General features: G+C 47.7%; 1 protein-coding gene across 12 annotated transcripts in view; it reads left to right on the top strand.

Moving 5' to 3' along the window:
* The window catches only part of Msi2 (musashi RNA-binding protein 2), a 366538-nt gene that overhangs the window by 106393 nt on the left and 238821 nt on the right, over positions 1 to 21324 (top strand). For all 12 annotated transcript variants that reach the window (XM_039087672.2, XM_039087667.2, XM_039087663.2 and 9 more), the window contains one exon: positions 19227 to 19319. In XM_039087672.2, coding sequence (XP_038943600.1) covers positions 19227 to 19319 — 93 coding nt within the window. The remainder of the gene's footprint in view (positions 1 to 19226; positions 19320 to 21324) is intronic.

Raw genomic sequence — 21324 nt, 5'->3', positions numbered from 1 at the left:
AGAGAGCAGATTCTCCTTGGCTTCTGCTTCAGTTCCTTCCTTCAGGTTACTGTCTTGACTTCTGTCCCTGAGGGTTTATGAACAGTAAGCTCAAAAAACCATCCCCTCCCCCACGTTGCTTTTAATCATGGTGCTTTATCACAGCGAGAGAAGATACCCAGCAAGAATCAGGGCACCCAGGCCACTCAGAATGGGGGATTCTAAGATGCAACGGCGTGGTAGGAACGGGGGAGGGATACGGGGTAAACACAAGATAAGGCTAGAAATGGGGGACTGTGCTGCCCATTCCCTGCTTCCTCTTATGTGTGTGGTCCTGCACCTGGAGGCCACCTCTCCACAGCAAACACCTACAGATTCTCTTTGCTGACTGTGTCTGCTCTGACTACCCAGGAGCAACTGCCTGAGTCAGTCTGTCACACTTGAGCTCACCTGCTTGCTTTAACTACGTAATACTTGTTCCCTCTTCTTCCCCTCAGAAGATTTCTCTTTTGGTGATCAGCTGTCAATGCCAGCATTGGATGAGAGTTACTTCTGTTCGTCATTCCCTCTGGCCCTGTACGGGGTTGATTGAGATGGAAAAATCATATGTTGGGGCAAGTGCTGGATGAGACACTTAGTGGGCCCATGAAACTAATCAGCGACAGCGATGTCTTTGCAGTTTTGCAAAGCATTCACGCGATCTGATTGGATCTGTGGGGCGAAACTACTTCATGCCTTGAGAATGCTATCCCATTTCATAGATGAGGAAGTTAAGGCTCCCAGAAATTGTGTGTCTTGCTCAGCTTGGAGCAACTAGAACAACTTGGGCAAGCTGAGCTGTGGGTTCAGTCTGGGTCTGATCCAGTTCATTGCTCTCTGGTCCGGGCCAAGCCTGTTTACTTGTATTTGCCTTTCAATAGGGGTTTTTGATTCATTTGGCTTGGTAAATACATAACTCCTGTGCTAGCATCTTTCACAACACCATACCAGGTGATACAGTACAACACAAGACTACAAAATACCACATACTACACACAAGATACCACACATACACAAAATAGACACACCAAACTACACAGTACCACAGAACACAATACATACAATACACCACACCATCATACGTTACAACATATCCTACACCAAAACGTACGACACAAAGTACTACATATCACTACACCACACGCCACACAATACCACAGGAAAGTACATCATAATATAAAAAACACATGCTGCAAAATCCAGCCACCATACACTGCGCCATCTTCTATCACAGCACACATACAGTAAACTTCACACGGCATAGTATGCCACCACACCGTGCCGTAGACTTGTTCTAGCTACAGTAGCTCAGATGCTTTCTGCCCACAGAGAGTCCCTGAACAGGACAGGCACAGGCATTCAGAACAGGCATGTGAGACCTTACCGTTTTTGACCTACTTCTGAAGGTAGTGTCACTGGTAATCTTTTTTTTTTCTTTCTTTTCTTTTCTTTTTTTGAGGTTGGGGTTTTCAGTTCTCCTTAGATGCTTGATTCAGTGGTATGTTTTTTTCCCAACCCCCTCAAGGAGCTTTGTGGTCCAAACAAACAGCTGGCACAACTGGAAATAGTACTTTAATCTTTTGGAAAATAGGGCATCCCGACTGCTTTTTATATACCTTGTGCCTCGGCCTGGTGGTAGCTGACTGTATTTAAATGCCAGCCCGCTCTGCCTCACAGCCTGGACCCGGGGGATGGAAGGCCATCTTTACTCAAGAGTACCTTTCTTGAAAGTCCTTGGGTTAGGGTAGAAGAGGAAAGGAACAAACCAAACTTGAACTCAGGTAGTCTCATAATCTTTAAGTCTGATTTGGACTAGGGCACTCAGTTCTCCGTAGTATGTCCTTAGAGGTGCTTCTGCCCAGTTATATCCCTCTTTCGCTTATCTTCAAAGTGGCGGCTCCTTAGATGGACGCTAGCATTGGTTGGAGAAAGGGCAGAAACTCTGAAGTCTGTCCAGGTTAGTGTTTGTGGGAAGCTTTCTGTACATGGTGCTGTGTGCCTGGTGTATATGTCTGTGTGCCTAGCTGGTGGCCACAGGCACTTTATTAATTGTACTTCACAGTAAATGCGTTTTCCATGGGTTCAGAAAATGGTACACCTTGGTTTATTTTTCTGTTCTTACCAGTGACATGAGTAAAACCTATCTGCCATCGACATGAAAGGAGGTAAAAGCTTCGCCAAACTTACCACTCCTCATCCTACCTCAAAGAACGGAGACATCTTGGGAATCTGTCTTAATTACTCTATTTCTTGATTTCTTGCTTAGTTTTCCTAAGTTAGGGATGCTGGCATTTGGGTGCGGGTCATTGGAAGAGAAAGTTCCAGAATAAACCAGTCTGCCAGGAGGACTGGCTGTATCCTTCTCATGTCCTTAAGTGAGTGGTCGGGCTTACTTGTGTGCCAGACATGGTGAACTACTGACCATGACTGTGGTGAACTAGGTTTTGACAGTCTCCCATGGGGTCAGCCCAGACATGGGGCCCATCATGGCTTTTGCCTGTCTGCAGATGCTCTACAAGCCCATCAGAAGTGGTTACTTCATCCACTCGTCCAGCGTGCCCATCCAGTGAGCCTCTTTTTATTCGAGATTTGTCCTGCTGCTCCTGGCTTCGGAGTTCCCATATTTTATAAGCCATGTACAGAACCCACTCCCTGGCTCTACCTTTGAATCTGCTTTCTCCAAACCCTTCAGTTCCTCAAAGTTCTGTTATTTCCTCCATACACCCTGGCCCATCTGGAGGGGTATACGGTCTCCCTTGGAACGTAACAGAAGGGCGTCTTTATTCAATTTGACTGCTGTTATTATGTGGTGAAACATTCAATAAAAGTCGTGATTTATGAGACGTGTGGCTACAGTTGGCTTTGGCTTCTTCCACCCCCGTTAATTCTCTTTTTTCTTTTTTTCTTTTGCTTTGTCATCTATCAGTGAGAGCAAACCCAGACCTGATAATTTCTTGGCACATCCTGTGTTCAGTTAAGAATGTCAGCTGTCAGCCTGTCAGGAAGTTATTTCTTGAATTGGTTTTTTTTACCTCTTGCCACAGTCCATAAACAAGCAGAGGCCCTGCTCAGTCCTGTAGGCAGGTGATAAGGGGCCATGGAATGCTGTGGCGTCAGGAGTGTGGCCCCTCACCCTGAGCTACCCCTCAATGGTCATGTGTGCATCTCACAGTCAGTTCAGGATTGCTGAGTGGGAAGGGACAGGCAGGGGTCTTTAAGGGTTTCCAGAGTTTTCTTTGTTCGAGAATTCAGTGCTTTCCTTATCCTGCTTTTTTTTTTTTTTTTTGGCCTGGCAGGTTTAGAAATCCCTCTTTTGTTTTCCTTTTCTTAAAGTATGTACTTGTTGGATAAAAGGTTCTTGAAGTAGAGGGCCATATACTGAGTCTTGGCTGCTCAAGAAAGACTAGTTGATGGGCGCAGGTTCTTATGCAAGCGCAGTAGAGGGGGGGGGATGGTGAGGATGAGCCCCAGTAAATGCCAAATTGACTCTTTACCCGACTCCCCATCCACTGGTCTATTAGCTGTTTGCTGAAATGCATCCAAAGTTCTGTGGAGCCACCCACAATGGCATTAACCAAGTTGTGCCCTGCATCTCAAGCGTCTGGTTAGGGCCCTAATACAGCAGTGGCTGGAATCAGTCCATGCTGGGCCCTGAGAGTGTGCATAAAGAAGCTTTTAACCCGCAATGGGTGGCCAGGAAGGACTGGGAAGGCAGGGCTGTGGAACATGAGCAAAGCGTGTGGCCCTTGCTTCAAAGCTCTTTGATTTGGCTGGGAGCCGTGCTCCCCAAAGGCATTGGAACATAGGGGACTCTCATCTTCCCGCTTTCCTGAGTGAGGGTGATTGGGAACAGGCTGAGAAGCCCAGAAGGCTCAGCCAGCACCCCGAGTCTATTCAGAGTGAGTTTTCAGACTCCTCTTGGGTGAGCCACTTTGGTGGGGGAGGTAGTTCTCGAGTCCCCACAACACTAAGTGAACACAGGTTTTGTCTTCTGGTTATTGACATCTTAGAAGGCAGAGGGCTCTGAATTTGTGAGGGTCCTTTGACTTCGCACACGTCCTACCCCAGGTAAGGAGTTCCTAGTGGCATCTCTGGCACCTGCCATTGCTCTGAGCATCTGTCTTTCTACTCAGTTCTGTTCAGATCAACATTTATCAAGCCCTCATCTATCAACCTAGAGAAATTTCCTCTCTGGTAGCTTCTCTGCCTCTCTCTAGGCTCATGTGTGCCCAGGAATACAAAGCAATCCTTTACCTAGCATTTTGGCTGCATGGAGCCTTTTCCCATGTGGGCATGGTTCTTTAGGTCTTCTCTGACCGCCTCCCATTTTCTCCTCCTAGACAGAATTTTACCCTATAACCTAGACTGGCCTTGCCTCTTCCTCTGCCTCCCAAAGTGCCTGGATTTACAACTGTGTGCCACCACACCAATCGCTTGATAGCCATTTTTAAAAATTCAGTTTATTTTTTATTTCACATGCATTGGTGTTTTGCCCAACTCCCCATTTACTGGTCTTATGAGCCATCTGGTGAAATGCACCCAAGTTCTCTGGAGCCACCCACACTGGTATTAACCAAGTTGTGCCCTACATATTAAGTGTTTGGTGTGGGTATGTCTGATCTCCTGGCACTGATAGGCAGGGTCACCGGTCTGGATCAGTTTGCATCCTAAGTGGATGCAGGGAAGCATCGTCTAGGAGGATGCTTTGGAAGGTTCATTCATTAGGCAAGTGTTACCTGCATGTCAGTCATGGCCCCAGTTCTGGACATACATCCTCAAGCAAAAGAAAGCATCTGGCTTCACAAAGCTTGGATGACAAGTGAAAAAGTAAATCCTTGGGGTCTTTTAGAAGATGAGAAGTTGATGAGAGGTATGGTGACTACCTCAACAGGGCAGTCAAGGGAAGTCTAGTGGTGAGGGTGACATATGAGTGAGATTATTTAGGCTCCAAAGTCTTGACTAGTTGTGGTAGGAGGCATGGGGGTGGGGACATTGTCAGTGAAGGCCTGAGGAGGGAGGCACACTCGTGATTGGCTCAGTTGCACATGTCTGTCTTCCTGATTTAAGGTGTTGTCCTGTAGGACAATAGGCCCAATTATTCTCCTTTTTTCATAAAGATTAATTCCAGGTAGCTGCTCTTAGCGTCTTGATCATTAAGGGACTGTTAGCGGCTGAGCAAGACCTCCTGCCATGACATTCTGGCAAGGGGAAAATCTGATGGTGGTTGTTCCTCTGCTTTGTTCCCGGGTCGTTTTGGAGCAGGCCATCTTCTAGTCCTCAGAGCTTTCACACGTTCGCTTGCCCTGGGTCTGCTGGGGACAGAAAGCGATGTTTTTTTCTTTTAGGGGTGGTTAGGCTTGGAAGCAGCAGAGGAAGACAGTGAACGATAAGATTTGTGGTCCAGGGGAGGATAGCCTTATTTCCAGCAAGTGTGAGGGCTGAACGGGAAATGAGCCACAGATGCCACTCGGAGAACAGCTGCACGCGATGATCATTGCTTCAGAGGTGTCCTGGGTTTCAAGAATGTGGATTCTGCTTAGGAAGACAAGGAGGGCCTCTGTGAAGGGCAAGAGAAGGCTCTTAAAATAGGCTGCAGATCTGCCTGGGTTCAGGCAGCTGCTTGGAACTTAATGACCGATGAGCCTTTGCCCGCAGGATGGAGTCCAGTCTCCTTGGTTACAATCTACAAGACTCCGGTGATGTCACTCTTCCTTTCGTCTCTGTTCTTATCTCCCAACAGATGTTCTTTTCCACTTGATTTCCTCTGTCGCTTTGTCAGACTTAGAATGACTGCAGCAAGTTGATGATATTCCATGCTTAACGTGACTCGTTTTCCAGAAAAACTTCTGTTCAACCTTCAGAACCCTAGCCTAGCATCTCTCTCATCTCTGAAGCTTTCCATGCCTCTGACCCTGCCCATCACCCTTCCCTCCATAGCTTTTGCTTCTGGGGGACTCTTCTAAAGCCAGAGACTCAAACTTTTTAGTTTGTCATTCCAGGGCCTGGTAGTGACGTGACACTCATCACTAATTAGTATTGAGTACTTATCAGCAGATGACATAGGTGATGGGACTTAGCCAATATATCCGTGAATACTATTGATTGCCTATCAGATGTCACCTGCAGGCTCTGTACATACCAAAATGCCTCATCACATGGTCCAGTAGTAACAAAGGGAAGGGTTTGTCTGACTTGCTGTAGCCAGACCTGTCCATCACAGCACTTTCGGCTTGCATCTCTGTGGCTGTTACACAGAACTCTGGCCAGCTGTTCTCCTTAGGAACAAAGGCTTTTATCTCCTGAGAGCTCGTGCCCAGCTTTCGCAATAAGGAGTGCAGGGATTACCCAAGAACAAGAGCGGAGACGAATATGGTGTCCAGGGACTTGGAATCTGCAGATAGCTTTTCTTTTCTCTGCTCCTAGTACGGGGGTGAGGGAAGCAGATAAACACCCCCAATTCTGTTCTGGGGTAAATTGACCACTGTCTTGTCCCTGGAGGCATCGTTTCTGGGTGGCATATTTGACGGAGTCCTTATTTCAGCACCTGGCACATAAGCAGACACTGAGTCGTGTGTGTGTGTGTGTGTGTGTGTGTGTGTGTGTGTGTGTGTAAAATGAGTGAGTGGTGCTTTGTGAATGAGGTTTAACTAGGTGGACCCTTTTTCTTCTCCAATGAAAGGGATTTGATTTTTTATAAGCCAGTTGCCAAGTGCAAGGCGGGCTTGGCTACCATTCCAAGGGTTGAAGGTATCCCCGATAGGAGACCACAGCCATGGCCCTTGGAAGGCAGTGACTTTAGCTGCTTCCACCTCCAAGTACAAGCCTTCCTGTTAGGAGTGCGCCTCAGAGAGAGACCTGCTAGGCCCTGTAACCCGGACCATGTGACCACCTTCATAGCCCTGTGCAGTGAGTCCACAGTGGGTTCCATGAACAATGGCTGACAGGCATGGCTCCCCCATTGCCTCTGACCCTCAGTAAACAGAGAGCCAGACCAGTCAGTGGGTGGGTGTGTGTGGCTTCTCTATCTGGTCTGCCCAGTGTGAGTGTTCTTCCAATGAAGCAGACCTGTGGCTATAACACACCAGTGATCTTGTACATTTAGCCTCGCTCCTGACTGGCCCAGTGCTGTTTGATTGGTAATAGTTTTGCTCGGAGTGTTGCTTCTTTTCCTCTCTTCATTTACCCCACTGGAAAAATCAAGTTTTCTTTTATAGAAGTATGTTCCTGGCACGAACAGAACACGGATGCATTCGGATATTGGTGTAGCACAGTAATATTACCTCCGAGGCACCGACAGCTTTATCTCTCCCACTGAATGACCTTCCTAATGGGGAACAATTTGTTCCTCTTCAGAAGGTCAGGAGCTATGGAGGTGAAAGCTGATAAAAAACCGTTGCCTCCTACTTGTAGAAGATGGGGCAACCACACCAGCACTTCCTGTGTCTCTGTTCTTCAGATTGGGTACCTTCAACCCTCCCAAATGGTGGCTAAGGCTTCTGCCCATTCAGGATGCTGTGTGTGGAAGCTGAAGGAAGTCTGTGTAACTAGTTACTTAGTTAATGGGGTGCCCTTCCTGGCTTTGCAAGTGCTAGAGGCAGGCAGGAAAGGTTTGACCCTCGTTCCCTGGCAAGCAGGCAGAGGTAAGGGAGGATACGAAGGGAAAGAATGAGGGAGGACTTTGTGTTTGCCATTCAAGCCCCAGTCCGCTGGTAGGCATGTTTCACGTGCCGATTATTTTACACCCATCAACTTTTTTTTTTTTTATAAAAGGAGTGTGCACGTGCATTTGCGCACACACCTTTTTTTTCTTTTGTTTGTTTGTTTGTTTTGTTTGTTTTTGTTAATATTATCTGGGCGGGTCTAGAACTCTCCACTTTGTTTCAGCCTCTTGAGCACAAGGATTCTAGCTTGCCGATGTTTCTAGTGCCTTCCCACCTGATGTCTTCTGTCTTCACACTTGATTTCCATTTCATTTTGTATAGAAGACAATGGAGCCTGGCGACTTGCCGAGGACACTTCATAAATCCATGGTGGAAGTTCTTGCTCTTTCTGGTTGGCCTGCTTGGCCAGCTCTGCATCCTGGGCACCTGCTCCCGCCCTTTCTCCAGTCTCCAAATCAACGCTCTGAGCAGAGCTTAAGCAGTCCTTGTGGGTTTAGGAAAACCACCTTGCATCTTTTTGAAGGGTGAAATGGTTAAAAAAAAATTGTCTAACTGCAAACACTTCTTTGGGTTCCCCCTTCTCCCTCCTACTTGTAGAAGATGGGGGAGCCACACCAGCACTTCCTATGGGGACAAGAAGGGTTCATTTCCCACCCTCCCCCAAGACAGTTTAAATTTACGACTTAACAGAAGGTTGGGTATTTCAAAGACCACTGAGCCAAGGGTGCAATGTGCTTATCTCGCTTTATGTAACCCCTGCCTCACCTTCCCTCCTGCTCTTAGGATGTTTCTAGAACAGGATAGCGGCAGAGGCAGAAACGGTTCTTGGGGTGTGGAAGCCCCTATTGCATGTTGGTTAGTAGCCCTAGTATCTGGGTATCCCTTTTGTCCAAACCTTTTTGCTAACATTTAAATGACTCAGCCTATCTCTCCCCTCGGAATAGATCTGTTTTTCTCCTTATCTGGATTGAAGAGCCCCTCTCCTGTTTAAGCCCCATGGAGGTTCTGCGTCTCTGGCATGGCCTGTAAGAGCCTGTCTTATCTGCCCAGTTAGATTCTGCATTCTCCCATACTAATGGCCACCAGCAACTCAGGCTCGCCTCTGAAGATATTCAGGCTTCTGCCTTGGAGGCCCCTTTTCTCCTAGACATTCCTGGCTGACCTTTATACTTCAGGCCATACTCAATCCTGTGTTCCTAAGCCCAGCCTCTTTACTTGGCTGTGAGCATCTCATCCAACAGAGAAGGCTTGCTACCAGAGATGGTCCTTGCCTTTTCTTTTTAAATCTTCTTGTCTGTGTTCTCATTCCTGGGATCAGTACACATCTGGAGAGTGTTCTATAGGCTGGGTGCTTTCACATGTCTTCTGCGGTTTTTGTAGCTGTTCCCAGAATTATTGTCTCAACCTATACATGCCCACTTGAAACTGCACAGCTAGGGAAGAGGCTGCACTAGGACAGTGACCTCCTGATGGATGGCTTCTGCTCATCTGTTCATCTTTTTCCGTTTGTGTCCTGTTAGGGCAATGGTAGAAAAGAGCCTGGCTGTCCATTGTCCACCCCACCTCCCCTTTCCTCCCCTTTCCTTCAATGCCTGAAGTAGCCCTTGCCAGCCCTGACTGCACATTCTACCCTTGGGGAGTGAGAGAACTGCTGAGGGTGGGGCTGGGCATGGTCCATTGGAACTAAGGTGGCAGTTAGGGCCGATCATCTGCAGGACAGGATCACCAGTGCAGGGCTCTCTCAGTGCAGTGGATTAGGTAAAGCAGGGCTGGCTCATCAGGAGCTGATTGCCACGTACATCTAAAATATGGTAATGATGGTAATCAGGGCTAAGGGTTAAGGCCGCCATTTGTTCTTTTCATGAAATCAACTGGAGGGCTTGGGGGATGGGGTGCAGGGGGCTTTAGAACCTGCCAAGCAGCAAAGTTTTTATTCTGTCTCCAGAGGAGCAGGCCAGGTTGTTGTTGTTATAGATGACTCCCAGATTACCGGAGGGAAGGCTCTGGAATTCCTCACTTGAGCTGCCTTTCCCGGGCCCAGCGCATCTTCTGAAGCATGGCTGGTTGTAGTCGTGTATCTGAGGGTCTGTAATTCTTGCAGTGGAAGTGATGTGATTTTTTTTCCAGTTCTGCGTCTCAGCCCATGGTTGGTTTTCCTAAAGGTCGCTGTGGAGGACAAGGAGACCCACCACAGAGCTGGGCAAAGGAGCAGGCATGCACTTTTGATTGTGAGGTGGTTTGAAACTTAATTTCCATGTGGGAAACCATCTACCGCCCTGGTGGTGTCTACATAGTGTTTGCGAGAAGAGTTATTTGGGAGACAGAAAGGGATTCTCTGAGCTTACCACAGCTGTGTGTTCGTACATCCTGCTACCTGGTCCAGCTTCCATCGAGGGAGGCTTCTGACATTGTTCAGTTTGGACACTGGAATGGACACTGAGAGGCCAGAGTAGAGTGGCGATGGGAGAGATCTCAGGAGGCTGTCTACATATACGCAGACTCAGTCAGGAGGTGGGTTTTCCTTAACATTGTTAGCGGAAGCAAAAAAGTCAATGAATCAACAATCAGTCATTTCTCGCTCTGTCCCTCCCCCATGTGTTTATATGCTCAGTTATAATTCCACAGTAGCAGGTGGTCCTAATTTGTGTTATTTAGGCTAGACCCTTACATCCATTTGACAGGAGGGAAAGTGAAGTTCAGAGCTATTAGGGAACTTCATTGATCCTTGTATATACCACACAGAGGTGTGCTAGAAAAGCAAGCACGGGTGTAGACTGGTGTGTGATAGCTGAAACTTGTTCTTAAGGTTGCACGCTAGGTCTATGCTACCACACGGGACAAATTGGGACGGATTTCTCTTTGGGTGGCTCAGAGGATGCCATGAGCACCCCTAGGAGGGATTTATAGCAGCCTGCCATCTTGTCTGGCTTCTCTTCTCCCTCTCTTCCCAGTGCCCATGAAGGACTGCCTTTGGCTGCCTGGCTGGGGGTCTGGAGGTGCCTCTTGTGTATGCGCAGGTGCAGTTTCCTTGCTGCTTCATCACTGTAAAGGGTGCAGTCCTCACCTAATGTCGTCTAATGCCACAGCTCCAAAGACGATGGCTTTAATTGTATTGGTGAAGGGCGTTTAGGTGCCTTCCTCACAGTGGAACAGTGTTAGGGGGTATGTGGCGGCGGGGGAGGTTCCCAAGGATGGGAGCAGCTGTCTGTGGCAGGGATGAGGACCAGCCAGCCACCTCCCTCAGCATCAGTTGATGTGTAGATCACGCTCCTTAATTTCCTGTGCTTCTCCAAAGCAATACTCATCTCCCTGCCTCTTCTGTTAGGCCCCCAGCCCAGTCTGATGCAATGCCACTGTCTAGGATATTACCCTGTGATATGATCTGTGGACAGGTCACCCCTGCAGCTGCCGTTTTCTCCCCGGGGGAAGAGGAAGTAGTATTTTTTAAATGAGTCTGGGAGGGAGCCTTGCAGAGGGTTTCTGGGAATGAGGGTGGGGTGTGCGAACGCTCCAGGAAAGCCTCCCGATCATCGCATTATGAGATCACTTCCTCTTCTTACTGAGCTACTGTCTTTTTAATCCGAGGTAATGTTGTAACCTGACTGTGTTGTATAATTGTGTGTAAATTATATTCCAACCCCATATAGATAAAGGCTAGTTTTCCCCCTTCCAATTTTAAAGCGATTTAGAGGGAATGCCAAACCTAGCTTGAACCCTAGCGCTCTCTGGCAGGTCTTTCTAGACAGGGAGGGAGAGAAAGCCCAGAAACATTGGTGGTTGTTTTTGTAATTAGTTCCCCCTGAAGTTAAATTAATTTCTGAAATAGGCAACATAAAATATTGTTACTTACACTTCTCCCTCCGGGTGCGTAACTGTGGGTGTGACTTGAGGCATGTGTAACTAAATGAGGACAGAACAGAAGGGAGCACACAGAGAACACTTGGGTTGATTCTAACCTGTTTGCATTCAGGGTCTTAGGTTAGGGATCCCTCAGGCTACTGAGATGGAATTCAAATTCCATGTCAATTAAATGTTGAGACAAACGACTCAGCAGTTTAAAGTATATTCACTCCCTCCCTCCCTCCCACCTCCACAGTCAACTTCATATGATTTTCAGAATGAAATCCTGAACTCTTTCTGGCCACCACTGGCTTTTCTGACTCCCCTCCCCCAGTTTGCCTTATGCTCCCATCAAGTGCCCTATTACACACGCTCGTGCATGGAGTCTCACGTATGTGGTCTGTGACAATGATTGTCACTAACTTAGCATGAGGATTTCAAGGCTCTTGTGTGCCCCCACCCTACCCTTCTCCTACCCCCGTCAGTGTTCCGTTCTTCTTCCTGCCAAATGCCATTCTGTCACCTGGACATTTTATTCACCCATGCATTGGCTGACATTTTGGGTCTTTGCTTTGGGGCCTCCACCAGTATGTATGTGAAAGGTTTTTGGTTGGAAGGATGCTTTAGACTCTTGAATGAGAACCTAAGATCGGAGTTTCTGGGAAGATTAGCCAGCCTGTTTCACAAGACAGCAGAACCAGCAGAAGCTACCTTTTTGCATCTTAAATTTTAAAAGTAGAAGAGCCAAAAGTCAGACTTGTTTCTTATGGTACCCTCAGTGGGGGAAAGTAAGCCAACACCATAACTAGTAACTTCACACACTTCTGTGAACAGAGGGGAGGGGCTCTGACTCCCCATTGGCCCTGGGTGCCTAACTTCTCAGGAAGAGAGGCTGAGACCTGTTGTGGAACTGCATGAGGCCCTACTAGGGTACCTTGTGGGAAGGGCAGAGGCCAGACCAGACCAGGCCTAGAGAACTCTGTGCTTGGAAAGGGCAGCCTGTTTTCCTTTGGAGATGGTATCCCGCTTTCCTTTAGCTGGTCATACAAATGGGTGTCTTGGTGGAAAGCCTCCAGGTAGAATTGGGTTCCATTATTACCCAGAAAATATGAGGATGAGGCAGGAGTACCCCAGACCTTTCCTGAGTTGATCTTTGTCCTAGGGCATACGTGTGTGTGTGTGTGTGTGTGTGTGTGTGTGTGTGTGTGTGTGTGCACCATATACAGATGATTTAAACAACAGAAATGCATTCTCTCATAGTATAGCGGTTTGATCTTTGGGTCTGGAGAAATGGCTCATCGGTTAAGGGCATTGGCTGTTATTCCAGAGGACCCAGGTTCAAATCCCAGCATCCTCATGGCAGCTCACAACTGTCTGTAACTCCAGTTCCAGGGGATCTGACAACCTCACCCAGACATCCATGCTGGCAAAACACCAATGCACATTAAATAAAAATTAACAAAAAAAATCATTAAAAAAAAAAAGAAGTCTGATCTTTAGGTGGCTTCCTAGAGATGTCTCTCTTCAGACTTCTGGTACCTGCTGGAATGATTCTTACCTGTCCCCTTCATAAATTGCCTGTTTCCCATGTAGCCTCTTCATATTAAGGGTAGCAGCCATTGGACTGAGAACCCACTCACCTCCAAGATTTTAGCACTGTGGGAGTCTTATGATAACAATTGGAGATTCCTTCCTTCTAAAGAAAGTCACACTCTGAGGTCCTGAGAAGAGGTGAATTTTAGAGGGACCCTATTCTGTCCACCAGTCTGTTTTCTGCCCAAACCCCAGAAATATTGACAGTTGTGGTAATGGCAAGAGTAGTATTTTGGTGTGAATGTAAAGAAAGGTGGAAAAGCTCCGGGCAGCTGGGAATGGTAGTGATGGATGCCTTGAATTCCAGCACTCATGAGGCAAAGGCAGCTAGATCTCCAGTCAGCCCTTCATAAGTGAGTTCCAGACCAGCCAAGTTACATAGTGAGACACTCTTTTTCTTTCTTTTCTTTCTTTTTTTTTAGACAATTTCTTAAACCCCCCATTACCCACTCATACCTCAACAAAATTGGAATGGACACAGCCTGTTCCTTGGAGGAACACCTTGGGGAATGAGCCGGGAGGCCTGGGTGGTGGTGTTGGGAGTGTCCCAAGTCGTCCTTTCACAGGTTGTTAGCATAAAGCCTGAGTCAAGTTCTCAAATGTAGAGGTAACCCTGCCATGTGGAGAGAATGCGTACTCCATCCTTGACTTTGGACTCAGAGAGTGCTACGTTCTCCTTTATCACTTGAGCTGCTGGACGGAGAGTCTGTCTGTGCCCTTTCAGAGGAGTCCTCCTTAGTACACACGTTGCCCTTGAGTTGAAGATGATTCTTTTTGCTGGGGCTGGATTTTTCCATATACGTGATGGGGATGAAGGGCTGGATCCCATTCCGTGCTTGCATTCATAACTATCCCAAGCTTTCTCTATCATAGGGTTCCCCCCCAGGGTGAGAGGACACGGGGGAGATGAGCCTAGGCTTTTGGAGGCGCAAATGGTTCATATTTTCTACCCAGGAGACTTTGAACTTTTTCCACAACATGATAATAGCTAGAGTTGATTTGAATTCTCAGGGCCTGAACCTGTTGAGGGACATCTAAAGCCACTTCCTGTGTTCAAATGCATTTGCTGGATTTAAGACCTGTTGGGGCTTTTTTGCTTTGTCTTGCTTTTCCTTTTGTGATCACTAGTATCTTTGGGCCAATACTATGAGAGCTAGTTTCCCTTTTCGTGTCTGATTAAATGTTCTTTCCCCTAACTTCCCATCACGCACATAGCACACTATTTGATTTATCTCCCTTTGCAGAAACATAAGCAGTAGCCATGTGTGATGACTAATGCCTGTGGTCCCCACAGTTGGGAAGGCTGAGGCAGGAGAATTGCCAGAAGTTTAAGCCTGGATTGCACAATAAGACCGACAAATGGGCCCTCCCCCTGAGCGATCATTTCGGATGGAAGCACATTGTTTTAAAAGAGAATTTTAAAAACTTAGCAAATCCACCCCAACCCAGCACACCAGCTCTCTAGCTAGAGGCAGGAAGGTGGGACGTCTGTGCAGCTGTAGTTAGCAGCTGGCTCGGGCCACGTGTAAACAGCAATTTTCGGGCCTGGCATGCATGCTGGGGCTTTTGTAGTGCCAAGGGGTGTGTGGAGAGCTTTGGTGTTTAGTTAAATTATGGGTCTGGATGCAAAACTTCACAGCAGGGCCTTGAGAGCCTGACCATGTCCGTCCTGCTTTCTTATATGTGCACACAAGAGCGTTCTCTCTCTCTCTCTCTCTCTCTCTCTCTCTCTCTCTCTCTCTCTCTCTCTCACACACACACACACACACACACACACACACACACACACACACACACACCCCTATACACATCTTCCTTAAGGGATACCCTAAACCTTGTATTCCTAGGGGCTATAAGGTTCTTGAATAGGTTTCTAGGGTTCCCCATAGTGTAAATCACTTCAATACAAAAGTTCCCTGCAGTCCTCCACCGAAACCGCCAACTGAAGGAAGTCTTAAGATTAACTTCCTGGAGATTTTGGCCTTGAATTCTCAGTGGCTTTTCCATCTCAGTGCATGGTGGGAGCCAAGTGCAGCCCTGGGAGGCAGAGGATCTGCAATCATAGTCTTCCTTCTCTTTCCCTTCCTTGTCCCTCACCAGAATGCAAGTCACAGAATGGTCTACAGTCCATTTGGTGGTAATGATGCCAAGATTCCCCAAAGCAGATCACCCCGTTGTCCACCCGTCCACTGCAGAGGCCCTGGTGGAAGAGGCCATGATGTACAGGCTATTGTCCCCCTGGCTGTGTTCTCCTCTCCTAAAGCACATTTCCCCTCTGGTCTTTTCATTTCTGGAAGTCTCTCATGAAGCTACTTTCTTTTTCAGTGTTTGCTGAGGAGTGAGAGAGACCTTGCTTATCTAGGCCGGATCCCACAGAGGATGTTTTAGTAACTCAGGTGTTTTGGTGTATTGTCCGGGGCCTGGATTTTCTCATCCTTTCCCAAAGGGAAGGGTTTTAGAGGCTTTTGGGGGAGACTGTGTAGATTTATGGCTGGTGGCCTGTCTCCGTGTTTAGCGCTCTGTCTTGGCATGCTCACAGCTGCCAGGCAACGGTGGAAAGGGCGTGAAGAGATCTTTTCATTTAACCAGTTGCTGAGTTCCCGTAGTTTGGATGAAGACCGGGTGGTCGTTTTTCTTCTCTGGGTTTCCAAGAATGTTCGGAATCTAGGTAGGGCCTCAGCTCTGTGTCGCCTTTCTCTAAGCAGTGAGGAGGCCTCAGGGTTTCTTCCATGGGAGAGCTCACAAGAGGTGCTTTAAGGCTTCCACTAGGATATGTCTGAGGTTATCTTAACATTTCTTTACAGATACCTAATTACTTGGTTGGAGTTTACAAAAAAGAAAAGAAAAGAGAAAGGGGGGGAAGAGAGGAACCCAAAATTAAACCATAGGATTATCAGATATTACCCGGAGATGCTAAAAAGTACTTTTGAAATCACCGAGATTTAGGATGGGATCATAGGAGTTACTTTTTTTTTTTTTCCCTTTTCTTTTTTTCAGAGCTGGGGACGGAACCCAGGGCCTTGCGCTTGCTAGGCAAGCGCTCTACCACTGAGCTAAATCCCCAACCCCGGAGTTGCTTTTTTTTTAAAAGGAGCTGTTTGCATCATGTTTTTCTGCTGTGCGTTTATCTTTTAGTGTAAAGGATGAATTTACTAATTGACTGGGTTCAGTGACAGTGACGGTTCAGCTGTCGTCTTTGGTATGTCCTGCTAGACTCTTTGGCATATGGTATTTAGCTTGGGCCTCGTGGGAGCCTGCGTGCTAAGCTAATTATTATATTTCCATTTTATAGTGGATCAGATTCCACTTTCTCTCAGAGTGTTCGCTCCCCTACCCAGCACTTACTGGGTCTGTTGAGTGAATACAATAGGGGAGTTAGGTCAGTAGAATTTGACCATTAGTAAGTACAGGAAAGAGATTGAAATCTGAAGAGGGCGCACATTAGTCAGTTTTGTTCTTATGACTGAATGCAACTTAAGGGGGTGGAGCTTTCCTATCAGCTTGAGGTTTCGGTTCAGTTAAGTGGAGAGACCAGTTTCTAGCGTGGTGACCTGCAAACACTGTAGGGAGTGTAGATGAGTACCAGAATAAACGAATGTGCCTGGGGTTGTTACCTTTTTCCTTTTCCTGCTTTTGTTTCATTGGACTCCTGGCCTTTGGCCTGGTGCTATCTGTATCCAGGGCAGGCCTTTCTCCCTTAGTTGCTGCTTAGTACCTGTCGGTGGGTCGGTTGGTACTGGAGATGATCTTTACTGACGTTTTTAGCTCTCCCAATGCAATAGAGTTCACAGTCAAGATTAGCCATTGCAGAGCATTGATGGAGTTTGACTCTTGAGGAGATCTGGGTGTATCGGGAGGAGCTTAGGAATGGGTGAGACAGGAGATGAATGTCAGGAGCAAGAAGAGGCTGCAGCCAACTAACTCAAGAGAGCCCTGCATGTGGGTGCTGTGTGGAAACTGGCAGGATCTTTTCTAGAATGTCTTTGCCTGTGATGTCATCCCATCTTTAGTCACTGGAGAAGAGAAAACCGGCAAACCACAGTTTTAGTTGAGTAGTGTTCCTATGCAGCAGGAAGAAGCAGCCGGCAGGACATGGCCATTAGGACAGTGTCCCCTTGAAACCATGCAGAAAGCCTGTTATGTGCTCTCGTTTGGGACCAGCCATTGGCCATGTGGCTTACACGCCCACTGGCAGCTTCCTGTTAAAAGCCTAAGCTTCCTGACATCTGGATGCCCTTTCTGACTCAGGCAACCCAGGCTTGGGCTCACGAGAGTTGGCTGGCAGGTGGGACTTGGTGGGCCTGGTACAGTGGGGAGTGGAGGAGAGAGGGAGTCCTGTCTGGGGTCACAAGTGCAGTGAGACATTTCTGGTGTCTTTCCTGTTCCACATGTCAGCAGTGTGCCTTGGTAGAGCAGTGTGGCCCACGTGTGATTTGTTCTGGACAATTGGGTTTGTTCATTCACTCAGGGAATATTTTAAGAGACCTGGTGGAGACAGGACAGCCTTCCAGGAAGGTGTGGCACCTGTCCGGGATCCTGCCTCCAGCTCTAACAGCATAGATCACTTAAAAAAATTTTTTTAAACAATTTTAAGTCAAACTGGTGATACTTGGTGCCCACTAGATTTTCCTACTTTTGTTAGTTCTTTTTTTCCAATTTTTCCCCTTTTTTTTAGACAGGATCTTGCTGTGCAGTCCTGATATAGTCTCAGACTCTGTCTTCCTCCAGCCTCCTGAGTGTCATGCTCAGAGTTCTGTATCACCATATCTGTCCCTTAGTTTTAAAATTTGACATCAAACCCCTACGGACACATATTTCAAACTCAGTTTTCTTCTTGATTATTTATTCCTTAGAGGACTTTTGGTCTTTGCCGTAAGTAATTTATGTGATGTGGCTTCCTTCTTCCTTTCTTTCCTTTGGAGCGTAGAGGAGTCTAGGATGTGGACTGTATTTACCCTCATTGAACTTAAGTGTTAGCTTCTGTTTGCCCAGCCCTGTTGGTGTTGTAGAGGTCCTGCAGAATCAGAGCCTGAACATTCGAAGGAGAAAGTGGTTTAGTGTGAATCGCGGCCTAGTGTGCGTATGAGCTGTGTGTGTCTGCCAGTGTCAGGTCACTTCAGAGGAGTGAGACTAGCATCAGGTTGGCTGGGACAGCAGATGATATTTTGGAGTTAGAAGAAGGTCATGGAAACTTGGAAGGTTGTTGCAACTTGCCAGGGGAAGATCTGGGAGTGGAGTGGCATGCTGGGAAAAAAGACCTGTGAGAATAAAGGTGTGGAAACCTGGGGATTCCTGGGGCAGACGTAGGGTCATCTTGGTGAGCTGCAGGCAGTCCAGAGGCCAGAGCTTGCAGGGTGGTCCCTAAGAGCAGGGTCAGCACCGTCTTAGCTATAGGCAGAGACCAGCATGAGACCAGCTGAGCAGAGAAAGTCCACACCTCGTTTGATTATGTGAGCAAATTTTTTTTTAAAGTACTGGGGATTGAGCCAGGGCCTTGAGCATTTGAAGCAAGAGCTATCCGTAGTCCTTATGTATTCAATTAAAAACCAGTTTATTAGTTCTTTGAGAACCCCGTGGAACATGCTTTGATGTGCATGCCCCTCCCACAACTCTTGCCAACTCCACCCCCTTTTCTGCCCATCCAGCTTAAAAAAAAAAAAAAAAAAACAGAAAGCAAAAGCAAAAAAAAAAACTCCATCAAAAGCGATTTCTATTGTACACATTCCTGTGGGCATGCGATCTTAAATGACAAGGTTTCAGCTACTTTATGTTTTTGTATCTAGCTGTGTTTTGTTTATGTCTCTTAGATCCTAAAATAGCCTGCTTTGGGATATTTCTCTATATGCTAATGAAGCCATGTTTTGTGGTCACAGAGGTCCTGGGGGCCCCTGTGCTGTCAAGAAGTTCCAGTCTGCTCTGGCAGGCTGAATGCTTAAGATATGCAGGGTGGCCGACTCCAGTATGTTGACTTTCTAACTGTCTGGTCCTTGAGCCTAGCACAGCTTGCAAACTGCCTTCCCGGAAGACTGTAGCACAAGGCTTGTTGAAGTCTTGTTGAAGCCCTGCTTCTGATAGCCCCGTTAACCTGCGCCTTCCTCTTGTCATCTCTTACAGATGGTCACAAGAACAAAGAAGATATTTGTAGGAGGGTTGTCTGCGAACACAGTAGTGGAAGATGTCAAGCAATATTTCGAGCAGTTTGGCAAGGTAAGTGATGCTCATGGGTGGACGGTACTGATCCAGCGGTGTGGGTGGATCCTTGGATGCGGCTGCCGAGGCCTCTGCTATAGCCGCAGCTTCTAGAACTGGGTCTTGAACCTCCCCATCAGTATTTCTGTGAAACTCCAGGAGCCGGAGTGGAAGAGTCGGCTTATGGTTGGCATGGTGCCTTGGTGCTGGAGCACACAGAGTGGCTTTTCAGTACTGTTTTGCTGTCATTGGCCAGCCACATGGGGCCAGGACTGGGGAAGGATGTGGGGCTGTGACTCACAGGGCACAGACGCCCACAGAAGCTGTGAGGGGTAAAGGCCTGTGGGTCCCTGTTGGGATTCCTCCTTTCTTGTCTTTCTGGAAATGATGGTCTCTGGGGCCCCATGGCAGCAGAACAGTCCCCATTATGTGCCCAAGGAGACTTGGGGAAGATGTTGTCTGTACCCATCATTCTTAGGACCTGAGTGCCGAGGAGACAGTAGCAAACTGATGCCCTGAGGTCTGCTGTCAGGGCTAGGAGTCCTCCATCAGGAAAGGGAGGCTGAGAAGGTGTGGGGATAGACGGCCGTAGGGGATGAGCATCTGTGGGCGGTGGTTTTATCAGCTGCTTTCTAGTTGATGAAAGAGAGGAAGTAGCAATCTCTTCAGATGTCATGCTGCCCTGTGTTGGCCTTTGTGTGGTCCCCTTTCTCCAGCTCCCACAGAAGCCATAGATCTAAAGGAGGTTGGCAGGTGAGTGGCTGAGCTGGCTCTCTACTTCCTGCTTCTTTGGAGTAATTCTTGGTGTTGTCATGGGAGCCCACGCATGGGATCAGCTCCTTCCATCATAGGTCTGCGTCTTCCCTGTTGAGAGGCTGACATGGCAGACCCTGGGAAGGCACAGTGCCCACTCTGAGCTCTTATGCCTTCACTCCCACGATGGCCGTCATGTTTGCCACAGCCCTGGACAAGGGCACTGCCACCCACTAGTTGGCCTGAAGGTTCTGTATTTTGTTTGCTTGCCCAGGGCAATGGACAGCCATGACTTAATCACTGTTTGTGTCTCTTCAGGAGCCACTGCCCGAGATGAGGGCCATGACCTTTATTTAGCTTTGAATTGAAGATCTCCCCCGCTCCCCTTTCTCTTGTATTAATCAATTTCTGCATGGATGGGAGACCATGCAACAAGGAGAAACCAGCCTCTTCCAGTTCAGCTATGCTTTTGATATGGCATGGACTCTCCCACCCAGGAGGGTTTCGAAGCAGCCTTTCTTACAGTCCTCCTGGCTTTCCTTCCCATCTGCGGGCGGATTCATTCTGGGCGGCTCACAGGGAAAGCTGGGTGTACTGATGCCCACCGACCACCGGAGTCATAGGGCATTTCTTTCTGAGAACAGTTTATGGCACTCGGGGAGAGAAACCTTCACTGCCCCCCCTCACTCCCCAGGGGAAGGATTGGAGGTAATTAAATGAGACAAGTCCTACTTACACCTCTGGAGGGTGGGCCCTCTTCGATGCCTTTCTGCCTTCAAATTGAGTCCAGGGTAGTGTTTGCAAACATGAAGTGGGATTTCTATTTTCGAGCCATAACCTGCCTTGGAATCTCATGGGCCCATTTGGCGATGTGAGGGAGGCTGCTGCCGCCTAGATGAATTGTTAGTGTGTTCTAGACAGGCGCATCTGCTCATCTCAGCCTGGCTTGCTTGTGTCTCAGTTCCCCCTTCCCTCCCTCCTTCCTTCCTTCCTCTCTCCTTCTTGTTTCTCATGAGCACTTAGCGGTTGTGACCCAGAGTGTCAGCAGTAGGATGCTCTGCAAGCTTTTGCCATGCCCATGGCGGCTTCCAGTCCCATCTCGAGAACAGTTGTCCCTTTGTCTCAGCAGTAGTCATAGACCGTCTTTCCTAACATGGCACTTGCTGGGCCGGATGCTGCCCAGTTAATTGTGCAGTAATATTTGTGGATTCTGACAGGATGCATAAACTTAGAGTGTTTTATTAAAGGACTAAGGAGGCTTTCAAATGCA

Source organism: Rattus norvegicus, chromosome 10, assembly GCF_036323735.1.
Source record: "Rattus norvegicus strain BN/NHsdMcwi chromosome 10, GRCr8, whole genome shotgun sequence".
NCBI lineage: Eukaryota > Metazoa > Chordata > Mammalia > Rodentia > Muridae > Rattus > Rattus norvegicus.
This window is presented reverse-complemented; position numbering and strand designations above follow the sequence as displayed.